This window comes from Dasypus novemcinctus, chromosome 5 (genome assembly GCF_030445035.2).
Source record: "Dasypus novemcinctus isolate mDasNov1 chromosome 5, mDasNov1.1.hap2, whole genome shotgun sequence".
Classification (NCBI taxonomy): Eukaryota; Metazoa; Chordata; class Mammalia; order Cingulata; family Dasypodidae; genus Dasypus; species Dasypus novemcinctus.
Genome location: NC_080677.1, coordinates 38,757,268 through 38,774,464, shown reverse-complemented (window position 1 = coordinate 38,774,464; position 17,197 = coordinate 38,757,268). Strand labels below are relative to the sequence as shown.

Here is a 17,197-nt window from a genome sequence, read left to right as displayed (position 1 = left end):
CTAATTAAAGGAACAAAGATTAATTATTCAGTGCTAGTGAGATTTAAGGCCCATTCTCTTAAACACTGTGTGGATTATAAACTGCTATATACTTCCTGGAGAGTAATCTGGAGATTTCTATTTAGAATCCTTACATTGTTCCTATCCCTCAGGAATCCCTTCCTCTCCTAATATCCTAAGAAAATAATCAGAAGTCAGAACAAGGATGCTCAATGCAGTGCTGTGCATAATACTGATCATTTGGATACAACTAAAAGCCCAGTATTAAAGGAGTAATTAACATTTTTCCACATGAATTCCATACAGTATTGTATAACCAATTATAATTATATTTACATAGAATTTTTTTATAGCAAAGGAAATTCATTTTAATGTAATGGGAAAAAGCAGGTTACAATCTTGTGTATATACATAAGAAAAAGTCTTGGAACGATTGGAAGTAAAGACACAATTGGTACATCTGAGAAGTAGGATTAAGGTAATTAATTTTATTTTCCCTCCTTCTTAATTTCCTCTGCTTTGCAGTGTATCTTCTATGAGCATTCAATCATCTTGAAAAATGTTTAAAACTTTTATTGAAAAGGGAAGTCATTGAATTAGAATGGAATTAATATGATTAGATAAATTTACACTTGGATGTTAATGCCTGCCATAGACTTCACAGAAATAATTATATTTTAAAAGATATTTATTAACCCAAATGAATATCTAATTGGTTAAAAAAAAAAAAGTAAAATGGAAAAACAAAAATCAGGCAATTTGTGGTTGCCAGTTTACAATTTTCTGGGAGAGCCACCATCAAGACAGCTTCCAAGATAAAAATTCATAAACTTCCCACTTTCCATTTTCTCCTGGGCCCTCACAGTAATAGCTGTATTTGCCCAGTGCAAGCAGAATCTTAGAAGTCAATGTCTTTTAAAACTGGGTCCTGGGAAACAGATGTGGCTCAAGCAACTGAGCTCCCTCTTACCATATGGGAGGTCCCTGGTTCGGTTCCTGGTGCTTCCTAAAGAAGACAGCAGCATGGCATGACAGGCAGGTGCAGCAAACTGATATAACAAGAGACAACAAGAAGAAAAACATAACAAAAGACACAAGAAAAGCAGGGAGAGGTGGTTCCCAGTGCCTCCTAAAAAGAGGACAAGCAAGACAGGGAGCTGTTGAGATGGGCAGGTGCAGCAAGCTGACGCAACAAGATGACACAATAAGAGATGCACAGGGAAACAATAAAAGACACAACAAAGCAGGGATCTCAGGTGGCTCAAGCAATTAGGCACCTCCCTCCCACATTGAAGGTCCAGGGTTCAGTTCCTGGTGCCTCTCAAAGAAACAAAGAACAGACACAGCAAGAGCAAAACAAGGGGGTGGGGAGAAATAAACCTTTAAAAAAAAAAACTGAGTCCTTGGTAAGTACTCTGTTTGTGGGTAAAAGACTGTATTGTCCTCAATGGTTTATCTGATTGGCATATATGGCCTGTTAATACTGTTTATATTTATTCAGTTTGAGCTGTGGGAAAGCAAGGTGATATACCTTAGATGCTGGGGGCCATTCTCCTGCTTATCCTTATACGTGGGAATTGTACATAAGCTACATAGTATTATACTCATTATTTCTGGGGAAAATAAAAAGTTATAATCAAGAGATAGAAAACTATTAGAAAAATTTAATTAACAGCATAAAGGAACCATAGGAAAGAAAAAAACTTTTTAAAAAAAAGATATTATGTTGCTTTTTGAGAAAATGTCACAGATAAATGGACACTACTTTTATTTCCTATAGCAATACTTCCTTAGAAGAAAAAAGAAATCCTTGAGGCAGAAAACTTTAACTTCTGATCATTTGGTTATTATTTACAGAATAACTAGCAAGTGAATTTAATATGAATTGCTAAAACTTCTACATGACTTCTAGAAACATTAAGAGTCTGGGTTTGTGCAGTTTAAATAAGAGCAATTGATCAGAAGGTGGGTGCAAAGTATCTGGGAAATGGAATACACAGGAGCAAAACACTCAAGTAGGATCTCAATTGCATGACTAATTAATAGACATTGCATGTTTTTAAGGAATCTTTTTTTTTTAACAGCATAAGTGTTAGAAAGACATATGGAGATGCTGACCAATAATCATCAGCATGATATTACTTTCTTGGAAGCTCGGTAAATGTATTTGTTAGTAATTCCCTGTTGCAGTGTAGTACTCATGTTCTAAATGTGTGAACAGCCCAGAATGAAGCAAAACAGGCTAGAAAACAAGAAACATAAAAGTGTATTAGACTTTTTCAACTTTATGTTTTCACCCTTCCAGGTAACAAGCAAATCCTAACGTTATTATGTCCTCTTATTCCTCTTTCAAAGTGAAAATGTTACCATTAGCATGTTGATAAACAAGCAAGAATTACTTCGGTTTTATAATACCTTAGTGAAAATTCCTATATGTGAATATCTTTCCTGCCTTTTTTTTAGCTTTGCCCTTAGAGGTACATGAATTTCATTTTAAAAAGGAAAACAGTTAAATTTAAATTTTAAAAAACAAAAATTGTTAGTATAACTATGTCCCAAATAGTACATGGAACATATTTATGCTAAAAAATAAAAATAAAAAATCATTTGTTGTTTATCTAAAATTCTGATTTAACTGGGAGTCCTGTAGTTTATCTGACAATGCTAAGTGGTGAAAATATATTTTAATAAAGGATATTTTCCTTTTTTAAGAGACTCCTTACAATCTTATATAAACAATAAGAAAACCACATGCAAATCAAGTGCTCCATAAACTGTAGGAGATACCTTCGTTTGTACTGTAAAAATAAAAAGACTCAGTCATTAGGTTTAAAAGTTTTCTACATTCTAACCATCTCAGTTTCCTAGGAAGAGATGGTGGAAAATAAATGGAATCACTAGATGATTTATAGTTCGTAGTTAATACATTGAGGACAGTAACAATGAGTAAATAAATTATTTTAAATTGTAGAATAAAAAATAGGTATAGTCTCTAAAGAGAATATTTCTAAAAATAAATTTTTGGTAATTTGAAGTGAAAATTGAAGTGACCCTTCAAAGTTTAATCTGTAATGAAGTAAAAATGAAAACTGAACTAAAATATGTTTTCTTATATTTTAGTTTAACTATAAAAGAAACGAAAACTCTTCATTATAAGAAATTATGTTTTGAAGACATAGATCCCTGAGAAATAACGTTCTATTTATGAATTTATTATGTAGTCTTAGCATAGCAAGCTGTCCAAAAGAAGCTTATCCATAAAAAGTCAGCATTTTTCTAAGCTATAACCTACCACTAACTGATGAGTAATGCAATAATTGTTGGCTTTATTTCTTTATTTTAAAATATATATATTTATGTTTAAAAATATATATTCCAATATTGGTTTATTAGTTTGGCAAATATACCAGGATGTAATAGAAGATGTTTACAAAAGGGAAAACTATGGGAACTTTCTGTATCATTTTTACAACTTTTCTGTAAATCTAAATTTACTAAAACTGAAAGTTCCCTTAAAAATGAAGTGAAACAAAAAATATACCTCTGCATTTGAAGCCCAAAGGTACAGGAGTAGCTTGAAACCACTTCACAAACTTAAAGACCATTATCTCTACAATTGGAGTCTACAATTTTCTCTGCAAAACAACAGGTGGAATTTTAAGGAAAAACTTCACTGATTATTATTTTCTGGTATATACACATTAAAAGACTCAAGTGAATAGATTACTAAGCTATGTATGTTCATAATTGTTATTTCATGTACTAAATATATATGCTTTCTACATATATAGTTGAATATATATGTTCTGTTGCAAAAATATTTCAAAAGGTATTTGTATTGCTTTGTATTCATTTCTATTACAATATTCAATAGTGATAATTCTCTGAAATATGTCAATATTGAGGGCATAGAAAGTATAATATATATGTACATTATCCAAACTTAATCATATAGTTATTTACTAGGGGGAAAAACAAAACTTGGTTTGCCTCATAATTCACAGGCTACTGAATAGTCACCTACAAGAACCATATTTCCTTAGAATTTGGGGAAAATATAATTTAATATAAAAAAAGATTATTTTCCTATTTCTAAATACTTTATACATCTATAAACGAAATCTGTCCTAATTCTTTTGAAGAGTACATATAATTCAGTAAAGTTTTAAAACACCACTAAATCCACATGAATAACTTTTAAATGCGTTTCCACCAGCCACCAGGCATCCCCTGCCTTACAAAGGCCTTTGTTTGTTAAATTGAAGGGGGAAAAGACCTGCTTGCTTAAAAGGGGTGGGGGGGTAGCCAAAATCAGGAATAGGTATGTAAGAGAGAAATGAAGCATTGATCAGTATATAAGAATGAACACAAAACTTCCTGAAATGATGGGAAACCTGATGATAGGGTGGCCACATAATTAGGGGCATTAAATTAGGTGCAAAATTGGGCTGTACAAATCCTTTATTTTCAGTTGAACTAGACAATCACCTGAAGTCTGGGGGGAGGAGGGAGGAAAACATCTACTTTCTTCTATTTCGGTACATAAAATGGAGTGCCTAAAAAACTAAAGCTGGAAGGATCGGTTCCTCTAAAGATGTAAAGATAACCCAAGGTGAAGTATTGAGAGTTTTTCCGACATTCACATAGAGTTCAGGGTGAAATGAGCATAGTGTAAATCAACTCATTGTTTGGGCCCTTTCAAATTAGTTGCCAAGAAAGGAGTGAAAACTTGATAAGCGGGCTCCAGTTTCTATGTGCTGATTTAGAAATCTTAAAGCTTATGGGAGTTCAACTCATTTAAAGGAAGAAATTTAAAGGATAAAGTAAACAAGGAAAATGGCTATGCAAGGAAAATGATGTGAATGGTGTGTAAAGGCATTTATTTAAAAATCAAAAAATAGTTCCATTGTGCTTAAAAGTAATTTTAAAATTACAAATTTAGAATTCTATGATTTAGGTTAAGAGTCTGATTTCCTTTGAGTATCAAAATGTCATGACCCATTTACTACATCCAAACTGTTGATGTTGTTTCTTATCTAACCTGGGATAAAAAGAAATATAAATCAAAGCCTCAAAGAAGTAATCCACATTTTCTAATAGGTGGATGACTCCTTGAGTGAAGCAGCAAAAACATTTTCCCCCATATTAAATCCAACGCAGGTTCCGAATACTAATGATCAAATCTCATGGCTGCAGCAACTCCAGGTCCCGACCCTATTCCTCAGAAATCAAGCAAAAAGAACTAATTCAATAGAAAAAGTCAAGAGAGGTAGCAAGATCAATTCCAGATATTTGGAGGCAAAGCCCAGGTAGCTCTTAGGACTTTTCCACGAAAATGCAGCCCCAGCTTTCCTCAGTATGTACATTGTTTTCATAGGAATGCATATTTAATCAAAGCAAGGTTGTTTTGTTTTGTTTTTCACTTTTCAAAAACAAGGGTTTTAAAGTATTTTAAAACCACAAATAGAACTTAAGGTGACAAACTTCTTTGCATGGGCAAGAAAGGTGAGAGCAGGGAACGGACGAGATCATCTGCATCGAGATATGAAAGACACTTGTGGCTATTCTTGCGAAGCTTCATTTAGACTCGAGCAGGCGAGGGAAATTCTGTTCCTGGTGACAGCGCAGTGGGAATTCTCACTCCAACAGCCCAGGAAATGTTACTGCATAATCATGCACTCTCCGAGGCCCATTAGAACTTATCAGCAGAGAAAGAAATTTAATTTAAACTCACCCCTCTGTGCTAAAGAATTACTGGAACATGAGATCAAAGCGCGGAGCTCTGTTCTCCGGTGGTTTGCCACACCTAGGCACAATAGGGTGAGAGAACGCCGCATTCCAGCGCGTCCCGGCTTTCCGGACCCCGGAGAGAATGGGGGTGGGGGCTCGCGTCACTGACTAGTCCGGGAAAGGAGGATGGTGGCTGCTCTGGAGGTGAAGTGCCAATTATATCTCGGCACTCCTGGCGGCCAGATTGCTACTACAAGCAGCTGCAGGGGCATCTCTTGCGATGCCCGCACTGCAGGTCAGAAAGATCACCCCTTTTCCTTCCCCGCTCTGGGGATCGGGGTCACTAGCCGGTGGATTTTACCACAGATGGAGGCAGCCGGACCCCGTGTCACGCGCAGGTCACGCGCAGGTGTGCCGCTTGAAGAACTCCCGGAATTCAAGTCCCCGTGAAACGGTTATGCTGCGGTCTCATCCTAGGGTGCCTTAAACGCATACAAATGGTGTGCGCATAACCATCAATAATCGTCAGGTTTAACCCTTGGAATGCCAAGGCTCCCAACCTGCCCCAAGAGCTTCCTAGAGCTGAGCGCCTAAGGCCTAGAGCGCCTGGAAGAGTCACGCGCGGGAGAGGCTAAGGGGAAAGGCTGGAAATCAGGATTGAGAAGGAGCTGGCAGGTACATTCTCCAAGCAAAGACTTTCCAAGGGAAGCCTGATGTTTTTGGGAAGACCGATCTAGTCTCACCCCACTCCAGATGCCACCAAATTAATGAGGCCGGGGGAATCTTGCTAGCCCTCCCCAAATATCCATCTTCCCAAAAGGTCAGGAGAGAAGGAGGGAGAGAAAGAATGCCCACGAAACATTGTTGGGTTTTGGTAGGTACAATGAGGGAAAGAAAAGTTGAGTTCTGTCCAACGAGCACAGTGATTGTCTATAAATTCAGGGAGCGTTATTCCCCCAGGTAGTTACTGGGGTGGCTAAATGTCCTTTGATTCCCAAAATCAAAACAGGAAAAGAGTTCTCACCACTAGGCTTAATTTTGCTTTCTTTATGATAACATTGTGGGAAAAGTTGCACGAGTTCCTCCGAGTTCTGGCAAACTTAAAATAAAATGAAAAGAATAAAACTTCCCATCTATCGAGGACACTGCACTGGGTCGAACGTCACCGGGGAGGGAGTCGGGTTTTAGTGAACACAAAGCAATTTGGTCCGGGCGGTGAGGGAGGGCAGCCAGTCGTTGGCAACGCCAGAGAGAAATTCATACGCGTTGGGGAAGGAAGAACGACCCGGGGCAGTCCACGCCGCCGCGCGCCGGGAGAGCACTGGCAGGACGCGGCGCGGAGCGCGCCCCCCGGGAAGAGGCCCAGCGGCCCAAGGGCTGCGGGCCACGCCGGGCGCTAGGAGGGCTGGGGGCGAGGTCCTGTCTGCCAGACGTCTGGGATTTGGTGAGCCAGGGAAGGGAAGGGAATTCCTCCCTACCCCGCATCCAGCGCACGCGTCTTTAAGAGCAGAGCGCCGAGCCCCAGCGCGGGGAAGGCCGCCCACTTCCCCGCGGCGATTCCCGCTTCCCACGGTGGGTTCGCCTAGGGTCAGAGGCCGGGAGAACCGCAGCCGCGGGCCCGGCGGACGTCGCCCGCGCGGGCGGAGCTGCAGCGCGAGCGCGGGGCACAGGGTGGCGCTAGCCGTCCGCGCAGCGGGCCGAGGCGGCCGCGGCGCCTTTGTGTGCGCGGGGGGCGCGGCGCCGCGCGGGGCGGCTGTCGCGGGTGGAGCGGCCACCACCGAGACTCGCTGGGCCTGGCAGTGCTGGCGGACGACGCGGCTAGTCCGCATCAAAACTTTTTCCGTGGGATCCCAGGGGGTCTTTTCTGAAAGGATCCGGTACGTCGAGAAAGGCGGAGAGGAAGGCGGGAGGCAACGTCGATACAGTATGGGATCCTCCCGAACTCGTAACTGCCCCCCTGAAAGCCTTTAAGAAGAGAACGAGCGAAACTGGGGAGCTCGGATCTCAGCTCAGGGCGCTGTAAGCGAAGCAAAAATTTCCTCCACCTTTCCTTTCCGCGCTGCAAGAAGCGGTCGCACGAGAAGCAAAGTTGGAGTGGGCTTGAAAGAAGCGCCTGTAGGTAGACTTGAAAGAAGGGCGTTAGAACAACCGTGGAAGCGGCCTCTTTGAGCAGACCCTTTTTTCCTGGCTCTAAGTCATGCCAACCCCTTCTCGCAGTCCCTAGAGTTCTTGGAGCCGGTACTGTCATTAGAAAGTAAAGCAAAAAGGTATAGGGCTGCTTCCACACCGCCAGGAGACTACGCAGAAAATTTAATTAAATTAAACACGCGCCCAGGGACCAAAGAAAATAGATTTTTGTTGTTGTTCCTGCTACAGCAAATCAACACTTCTTCGCATACGGAGTTCAGCGAACCTAAAGAGATGGCCACTGACGTGCATCCCCAGAAATCGCAGCGGCGAGAGCCCGGGATAGGAAGAACTTCCCTTTAATCTAGAAGCAAGGAATAAATGAAGCGCACACAAATTCTATATCTTATTTTTTTAAAAAAAAGCAACAATTGTATGTTGTGCAAAGTCTTCAAACGATGCCCCCCCCCCCCCCCCCAGAACGACACAGCTCCAACTTAAAACTGAGTACAGCATTACTCTACACGTCACTCTTTTTTATTCCTTATTTAACACCATTTTCTTGAAAACTAATGATGGAATTGATCTCTGTGACATTACAAAAAAGGAGAAAAGACAGCTGTAGAAACTACACGCACACGCATACACATAAGACATTGCTAATACCAGAGTTTTTCTTAGAGGCATAGTTAAAATAATGTTTGGACAGAAGAAGCAAAAATCAGTAAGAAAATATAAAACCATGTTTATTAAAAATATCTACATCAGCTCAATCCCCCTTTGATTCTATCTGCATGAAAAACTCTGCAAAATGCAGAAATTTTTGGCTTATAATATTTATCTCTACCATCTTAGGCAACCAGAGAATAATCAAATCCACACTCTTTCCCCCTCTACATTTTCTGCCTTAATTTTCCTGCCTAAAATATGACCTAACCTTTAAGCTATCCTCTACCATAAAATACTTATTTTAAAGAAATCCTTCCACAGGCTTTCTGTAACATTTCATTCAAAAACCTCACCAAAAGATGCACAGGGGAGATGAAAATGTTGATGACAGGATTATTGATCTGCCCGCTCAGGAGACCAGTGGCATGCTTGCTTGTCTTTAATTTTTAATTTTAGCATTCTCTACCCAAGGGAAGCCCAGTTTAGAAGTTGTGCAAAGATTAAGGTAAGCTGATGGAAACAAGGTAAACTTATCCAGGATTTTCCCCCCAATAACTCATCACATTTGTTTAAGTATCTAGCATAAAATACTGTAGTTGTTAGTCTGACCTCAGTAAATTACAGTTACACCCCTAAATGAAAGAGATCATCCAAAAAGAGAGAAGTTGAAGAAGGAGCCAAAAAAGGAGAAAGTAGGATTCTGTACAGGGAAAGAACACTCAAATGTGGGGAGGAGATGAATTGGGCCAACAGAAAGGCTGGACTGAGCCGCAGCCGTCTTCTGGTCTCTGGAGGGTGGGCTGAGATATGCTGACCTGACCTCTGGGTCAACAGCTAGTTTAACTCTACCTTGATCTGCCTGCAAGACCGGAAGTTTGTCTCTAGGTTCAAAGTGAGACCCACCCAGCCACAGGCTTCATTTGAGTGAGCCTCCAGCCACTGGTAGGGGTGAGGGTGGGGTGTATTTTTTAAAAATTACACATAAGGCAGATAAGGGTGGAGGGGGGCAATCGGAATTGTTGACTTTCATCTTCTACCCTCCCAAAAGAGTATGCTTATTCTCAAAAGGAGCCCCCTGTCCATCCTGCAAAAAAAAAAAAAAAAAACTCATCTAGAAATAGTATTCCATAACCATCAAAAACAAACTAAAGCAAAACTAGAAGGGGAAGGGGGGAGACGAAAGTGAAAGTTTGCACATCTAAACAACTATGGAAATATCTGTCCCCCTTCAACCGCCTAAAGAAATCTTCCAGACAGCATCTCTCCCTGCCATTACCAACCTCTTAATTCAAATGTAGATTCTGTATGTAACACAACTGATATTATAAATGTACCAAGCAGCTTTCCTTACCTGCCACTACATTTACCTCCTTCAGAATCGTTTTCTCCGAATGCCTCAGCAATGCAACTTTCAATAAAAAAGAAACAACACTTAAACTGTGTTCTGCGTGTTAGTCCTAGGAAGAAAGTGACAGAAAGAGACTATTTTACTTTTCAGTACCATTTTTTGGAGCTATAGTTTACCAAAGAACCAGTGCTAACTTGATTGTCTGAAACCACGGGGATTGGAGGCATAGACCGCCAGATTAAGACTGTCTGCTACTTGGGTACAAACTATTATTCTACAACATATTTTATTCTAGTTGGATTTTCCCCCTGAATTTATAATATTTATAGCACTCTATTTTCACTTCTAGTTCTATGGATAATGACTAAATATAAATTCCTATGGAAATTTTTCAATTCAAGATGCATACCAAGACTGAACTTGGGGTGGGGCAAATGCATACGGAAAGAAAGAAGCTAAACTTAAAAACAATCTGAGCACTAACTTTTTATTCAATATGATACAAAGTAATATTAATCTAACTGTGAAATAGTTTGATATAGCATCAATCAACATTTAAAGTATTTTGTTTCAAAGTATGGCTCAAGGAACACCCATTGCTTAAATGCACTTAGACATAAAAACACAATTATTTTTTAGGGGCTGCATTGGAGTTTTCTTTTTAAGTACATTATCAGGGACTGGCGGAGCTGCAGTCCTGTCTCAAATTTCTGTGTGCTTGTGACTTACCTAGAAGAATACTGTAGATTGATCTAGGTTGGGGACTGAGAATTTGCATTTCTGAAATGCACCAGGTGAAACCTGAGCACCATTTATTTAACAAGGTGATAGAGAATAAATATATAGAGAATAGGTGTGTGGATGTAGTGGATATCTGTTTTTATGGCCTGAGAAGCATCAATTCCTCCCTCTTCTGCCAGTAGCAGCCTAATGCTAATGTTGGAGGAAATATTTTTTCCCCGCTATTAGTTCATATAGATCAGATGAGGCCAAGACTCATTTGAATTGCTTAAGTGACTTAGTACAAATTCTAAGAGGTCAGTAAATCCTGATGTTATGAGCTAAAACTTACTGGTAAATAATTAATTACATTTCTTAGACATTGTATCCTTTATCTCGGTAGAAAAGAGAAAACACAGCTTAGCCAAAAAGGTTTTCCCATCTAGGTAAAAACTCAAAGACAATTTATAAAATATTACCACCACAAAACAGGGTTATAGTTTGTTTAAATGAGACATTTAACTGAAGATAAAATGCAAATTATCAGAGTTAGAAAAAGGAAAAAAATACAAATTAACTGGCCTAGTCTTTTTATCTGAGTTTATTAATACCATTTAAAATATTACAAATAAATCAATTACATTTCATGCATTTAAAATGCAAGTCTAAAATGTTCCAGAGAAAGGCTTTTCATTTCAATGTGAAATATCCAAATTATTTCAACATTACAATGAGCAATTAGTTTGCAGAATCTGCAAACATTTAAATGTAGTGTCAGGAGTGTTTATTAACGAGTAACAATATAACGTTCAGGAAATACACAAAAGCCAAAGTTGGTTGAGTTTCACTTGGACAATTTATTTAATACATGGGTTTTGTCAGACCCAGTTATTATGAAATATAGGCGAACTCTCACTTTAACTATGCCTGAACTGCCAGCAAATGCAAATAAGTACATGCTCCATTAAATTAAATGTCATCCAACATTTATCAAATATTGTCTTAGTTACAGTTTGATACCTATCTAAATTCCTATTCGAGCAAAACTAGGCCCCGAAAGTGCGTTTGTGGCTCTGCACCTCCAGAAGTGAGTTCAAAAAACTTGCAGCTCATCAGAACTGCAACAATAACTCTTAATATTTTCTTGTGACCAAAAAAAATCTCAAGTTTACTTCAATATATTTTCAAATATTTACTGGAAGTAACGTACAAGAAAAATACTATACAAAATCGTCTCCTGGACAACTGCACCTCACACCCTTACACTGGTGGAGTTATATTTAATTGGTAACTAATCTAGAACGATTCTCCAGTTGTACAAACCATTAGGTTCAGATATATTTTACAAAGGCTTTTTTTCCCTATTTTCCCTCTTTTGGCATTTAAACTACAGCCTCGTCAGAAATGAACGATAGCTTCTTAACTTTTTTATAAGTTTAAATCACAAAAAAAAAAAAAAGTTTAACCCTAAGAATTTTCAATGAATTGCAAGAATTTACAGAAATGAGTACTATACAAATGGACCGCTGGATCAACAACAAGAAAAAAAGATTGGGAGATTATGCTCCAGAGTGGTGAAAACGAGGTAGAAAAGGACAAACACGGAGATAGTTAATCTGGTCTCACCGGAAAGGGGCATTTTTGCATAAGAAAAAGACACCTACCCTCACCCCCCCACACACACAGCCCATAAGTTAAATTAATGCGATCAAAATAACTTTGGGATCAATATTAGCACAGTTTCAAGAGAAAGACCAGCTCACTGCTAGAGGCGAAACTACCTAGAAGAGAAAGCAAGTGGAAGGTGTTTTTTACTTAGTTTTTAAGTTAAAAAAAAAAAGTGACAAAGATGAAAAAAGACTGCTGCAGTGATTCGCCAAGACTGCCCTTTGCTGAAACTTGCATCGGTTCCACCTCAGGGAACAAAGAAAAAGAGACTGAGCTGTCCTTGGGAGACCTAAACTCTGCAAACTCCCGGTCTCGGTGCGAACAGATGGGCACCCCCTCCCCCCCTCCCCCCACCACCACCACCCGGAGCTCCGACAGCTCTGCGCAGGGCGCACAGGGCGCTCAGAGGCCGGGCAGGGTTCCCCGAGACCGAGGTGCCCAGAACTGCGGTTCTGGGACCAAGTCGGCGGCCGCCACGATGGGAATGCCCTGCCCGGGCCTCCTGCTCCGCCCTCGCCACAACTCCGGCTCAACCTTGCTTTAGCCTAGTCACTTCCATCTGCGCGGGGGCCACGGTCTCCCAGGCTCTGGATTTGTCCTGCTCTACCTCCAGCAACCGCTTCCCTCTAAAAGTTACGTCCGTCACAGCCCGGGGATGGTGGCGGGAGGACGAAGAAGAGGAAGACGAGAGCTAAAAGCCTGGCGAGGCGCTGGCTGGGGCTATCCGGGGCTCAGGCGGTGGTACCCGGTGGAGAGTGGAAGGCAGCCCGGGACAGCAAGGCGCTCACTTACATTTCCATATCCCCTTTACAGAGTTAAGTCAGAGACGGAGAGAAAGTGAGTGGTGTGTGCGTACGTGCGTCTCTGTGTGTGTGTGTGTGAGTGAGTGTGTGCTTTAGGGTGCAGTGGAGAGAGGTTAGAGTTGAGGCCAGGGCGGAAGGGGCCTTGGCGGACCCGGGGCGGGAGGGGGTCGAGGAGTGAGGCGGGCGCGGGGTGCGCGTCACTCTAGGCCGTTGCGGTGCCCGGGCTCAGGGGGCTGCAGCAGCTCCGGGGAGTGGCAGGGCGGGCTGCCCGCGGCGCTATGCTCGCTGTCGGTGTCGCTGCCCTTCTTGCCGCCGCTGCCCGAGCCGGCCGAGCCGCCGCCGCCGCCGCCGCTGTGCGTCTTCACGTGCTTGCTGAGGTGGTCGCTGCGCATGAAGCGCTTGTTGCAGACCGGGCAAGCGAAGCGCTTCTCGCCCGTGTGGGTCCGCAGGTGCCGCTGCAGCTCATCGGAGCGCGTGAAGCGCTTGCCGCAGAAGAGCCAGTTGCACACGAAGGGCCGCTCGCCAGTGTGCCAGCGCAGGTGCGCCTTGAGGTGCGACGTCTTGCCGTACACCTTGCCGCAGCCCGGGATGTGGCAGCTGTGCAGGCCCTTGCGCCGCAGGCTCGCCCCGGCCGGGCCCAGCCGCTCCGCCTCCTGGCAGTTGGGGCAGTCGCAGGTGGCGCGGCCCGAGTAGCGGCGCGCGGAGGAGCGCGGGGAGCCTCCCAGGGGCGCCGACGGCCCCGCGCTCAGCATGGAGCCCCCCGCGCCGGCCAGCGGCGACGGGGCCGAGTCCGGGTAGGAGCCGGGCAGCACGGGCTTGAAGCCGTCCATGAGGTGCTGCCCGGCGGGGCTGAGCAGATGCGAGGAGGCGCCGCTGCTGAAGGCCGAGTGGCTCAGGCCCGAGTAATCCGAGTTGTAGCCTCCGAGGGGCGAGTGCAGCGAGCTTTGGAGCCCCCCGGCGGCAGGGTGCAGCGAGCCGGGCAGCGCCGCCGCGCCGTTCGGGTTCTGCACGTCGATCCAGCCGGCGCCCACGTCCCACCAGCTGGAGGCGCCGGCCGAGCCCACGTCGCCCGCGGCGCTCAGGCCCGGGTGCGAGGGCTTGAACCACGATTCGTAGGGGTGCGCCATGCCCACGCGCGGATAGATGCCCTGCAGCCCGTCCACCGACGTGTGCACCTTGGAGATGAAAACCGGCTGGTGGGAGCCGTCCTGCGAGTGCGCGGAGGAGCCGCCGCCGCCGCCGCCGCCGCCACCGCCGCCGCTGCCCCCTGCCACGCCGGGAGCCTGGAACACCGAGTAGTCGTTGGCGAAGGGCGAGCTGGAGGCGGCGGCGGCGGCAGCGGCGGCGGCGGCGGCAGCGCTGCTGGAGGTGAGGGAGAAGGCGCTGGAGCCCGGCGAGCCGCCGCAGCTGAAAGAATCCGACACCAGGGCCGCGGCCGCCGCCGCCGCCGCCGCAGCCGCCGCCGCCGCGGAGGACGAGCCGCCGTTCCTGGAGGCCCCCGACACGCCGAAGCTTGAGAGACTGGAGCCCACCACGTTGCAGCTGCCTGAAGAGGAGGACGAGGAGCGTTTCCAAGGGTGGAAGCCTTTGCCGAAGGAAGAAGCGCTGTCCGAGAGGGAGGAGGGAGACGGGCTGGGGCTGCCGATCTTATTGCAGGTAGCAGCGAGCATGGCCAGAGGAGTCGATCCCAACCTCGGTTCTTCCTGCGAGAAGGAGGAGAGGAGATGGGGTGGGGGAGGGAAGGTGGGCCAGGGGTCGGAGGGGGGTGGGGAGAAATGTTCATCAGCCCTCTGGTAGCCTCCAAAACGCCCCATGGCACCCCATCTCTCGCTGCGGTGCGCCACCAACTCACCTGGCACCCCCAACAGCCCCGGCGCCCGGCTGCTTCCTACTCTACGGGAGGGGACAAGTTTGGCTGCCGGCGTCTGATTCCGGAGCAAAGCGCCACGTTAAAGAAGAGTTTGACAAGTATTCTCACCTAAAACACACTCCCGTGCACACAAGGCCCCAGACACTGCGAAACAAACAAGTAAAAAAAGTCCAGATTGGGGAGGAAGGAAGTTTCCTTTGCCGAGAAGCCTGGGGAAAAACCACTGGATTGCTTTCAAGAGCGCGCTCCCTATAATCCAGAGAGAGCTTTGATAATTCTGTTCCGGTCCCAAGAAACCCATCCTGGGTTGTATCTCCCAGGCCAAAAGAGGTCAAACTGTGGAGCTCGATCGCTCTTCCTTCTTTTTGTTTTCTTTAAAAAAAAAAAAATAAGAAAGCATATCTACAATAGTAAAAAGGAGACGAGTTCAACATACCTGAAGACCAGGCTGGCTGCAGAATTTTTTAAGGGGGAGGGGAAGACACTGCAGTTTGCCCAGGAGGAAAAACTTGCTCTCTTTACCCCCAAAATCGTCGCTTAGGAAATGGGCAGGGCGCACGACTCCCGGGCAGGGAGCGGCCGGGCGCTGCGAGGTGGCTTGTCTAAATACCCTTCGAACCTTTTCCTGCGCTGAAAAAAAGTGACTACCCCTCCCTCCCCCTCTTTCTTTTCTCCAAACTCACTCGTATTTAAAGGAGGAGGGGAGGAAAGAGCTCTCAAAAGAGAGACTGATAGCCCGTGGCCTGGCCGGGGCGACTTTAACCCCCTCCGATCGGCAATAAAAGGAAACTAATTAAACCAGCAAGAGAAAATCCTGAGACTCACCCCTAGAAGTGAAGTTGCCATCACACAAATGTGCCCTCCTCCTCTCAGAGGATCTTTTTTATATTGATAAATCAGAGGCAGTGTTTTTTTTAGAGGTGTGCAATACAATGATCAGTTCCGCCCATTCCACCACAATTGTAGCTCCCTCTCCGGCTTTGAAGTGCCGCGGAGGCGCAGCCAGCCAATCTGCGGCCTCGCCGGGCCGCGCCGCGCGCGCGCCGTGAGGTCGTCGGCGCCGCCGCCGGCCGCGGGCGGGTGGGGGGAGGAAGGGGTGAAAGGTAGCGGGAGGGGCGCTAGTGACTCCGTGTGTGTTACCGAGTGGGGTGGGGGAGATGAATGAACGTGGGTGACTATGTAAGTGCGTGCATGAGTGACCAGGCTGGGAAAGAGAAGACAGTGCAGAAAAGGGGGAGGGTGGGGTGGGGGTAGAAGGGAGGGGTTGTGTTTAGCCGCGACGGGGTGGTAAAGTGGGGGGCGGGGGGAGCGGGGGGAGCGGGAGAAGGACGGTGCTGTGTGTGGGATTGTAACTGCGCGTGTGTGACAAAGAGGGGGCGGTGTAGAGGGACAGGACAGGGAAGGGTTGAGGGGAAAGGGGTTAGTATACTACAGTGTAACTGAGTCTGACAAATCTGGGGAGGGGAGAGCGGACTGCAGTAAAGTTGGGGGGTTATGAATATGTGAGCGAGAAGAGAGGAGGGAAAGGGTATGAATCTCTGTGCGCTTGATGTGGGAAGGGGAAGCGTGTGTGAATATGTGTGTTTGTGTGAAAGGGAAGAGGGAGGGAGTGTGAGTGTGTTTGTGTGCGCGCAACAAAGCTGGGGGTGGAGAGTAGGAACAGTGCAGTACAGAGTACGTACGTGAGAGAGGTTGGCGATTTGAAAAGTGAAACTGTGGAGTTGAGTGAAGCTAAGTAAATATTTCCAGACGCTATCACCGTCGCCAACTTGATCTGGCTCCATGTGTCTAAAATCCGGAGGGGTCTTTTCCTTAACTTATGGAATACCGTGAATGTATTTTTGAAGAAAATCTTATAAATACCTACCTTTCCTTTCCTGGCTCTCCTGCCAAAGAGTAGAAAGGATGAGAGGCTGAGTTTGAGGCGGGTTTTAGGAGTGAGAGGCGGCCAGTGTGCGTCTGTGCCCAGGAGTTACTACTTGGATGCGGACGCGCCCCCCCCCACCCCCCTCCTAGGTGTGATTCCACTTTAATAGTGCGCTTCTCACTCTGGGAGTGTGGGTGTGTTTGGCCCGTGGCGTTGAGTAAATTTCAATACAAAGGATTGGATAGAGAGGAAGTGTGAGAGGATGTTTTTTTCTTCGGGTGAGAAATTGAGGAGTGTCTTATAAAATGTAGGACAAGTTCTTACCAGAAATCTCAATGCCTCTTTCTGAGAAACAAACAAAACAACAACAACACAGCATTATGGTTGAAATCTGT

At 45.0% G+C, this 17,197-nt stretch overlaps 1 protein-coding gene across 3 annotated transcripts; it reads right to left on the bottom strand.

The window, feature by feature from the left end:
* Positions 1–11,179: 11,179 nt before the first annotated feature.
* On the bottom strand, positions 11,180–15,873 carry SP8 (Sp8 transcription factor). 3 transcript variants are annotated; one of them, XM_058296899.2, is made up of 2 exons: positions 15,761–15,873; positions 11,180–14,764 (listed from the first exon to the last, which is right to left on the bottom strand). In XM_058296899.2, exon 2 carries the CDS (start codon positions 14,733–14,735, stop codon positions 13,263–13,265), a length of 1,473 nt encoding a protein of 490 aa, XP_058152882.1. In that variant the 5' UTR covers positions 14,736–14,764; positions 15,761–15,873; the 3' UTR covers positions 11,180–13,262. The 3 variants fall into 3 exon arrangements, with proteins under 3 accessions (XP_058152882.1, XP_058152880.1, XP_058152881.1); XM_058296897.1 differs by having other exon boundaries at positions 11,180–14,768; positions 15,761–15,867; XM_058296898.1 differs by lacking the exon at positions 15,761–15,873 and adding an exon at positions 15,372–15,579 and having other exon boundaries at positions 11,180–14,768.
* Positions 15,874–17,197: the final 1,324 nt, after the last annotated feature.

Bases quoted from the DNA above. Each gene is read 5' to 3' on its own strand.
- SP8 (XM_058296897.1), bottom strand. From the start codon at position 15,781: ATGGCAACTTCACTTCTAGGG. The intron at 14,769-15,760 runs GTGAGTCTCAGG...TCCTTCTCGCAG, and splicing joins TGGCAACTTCACTTCTAGGG to GAAGAACCGAGGTTGGGATC.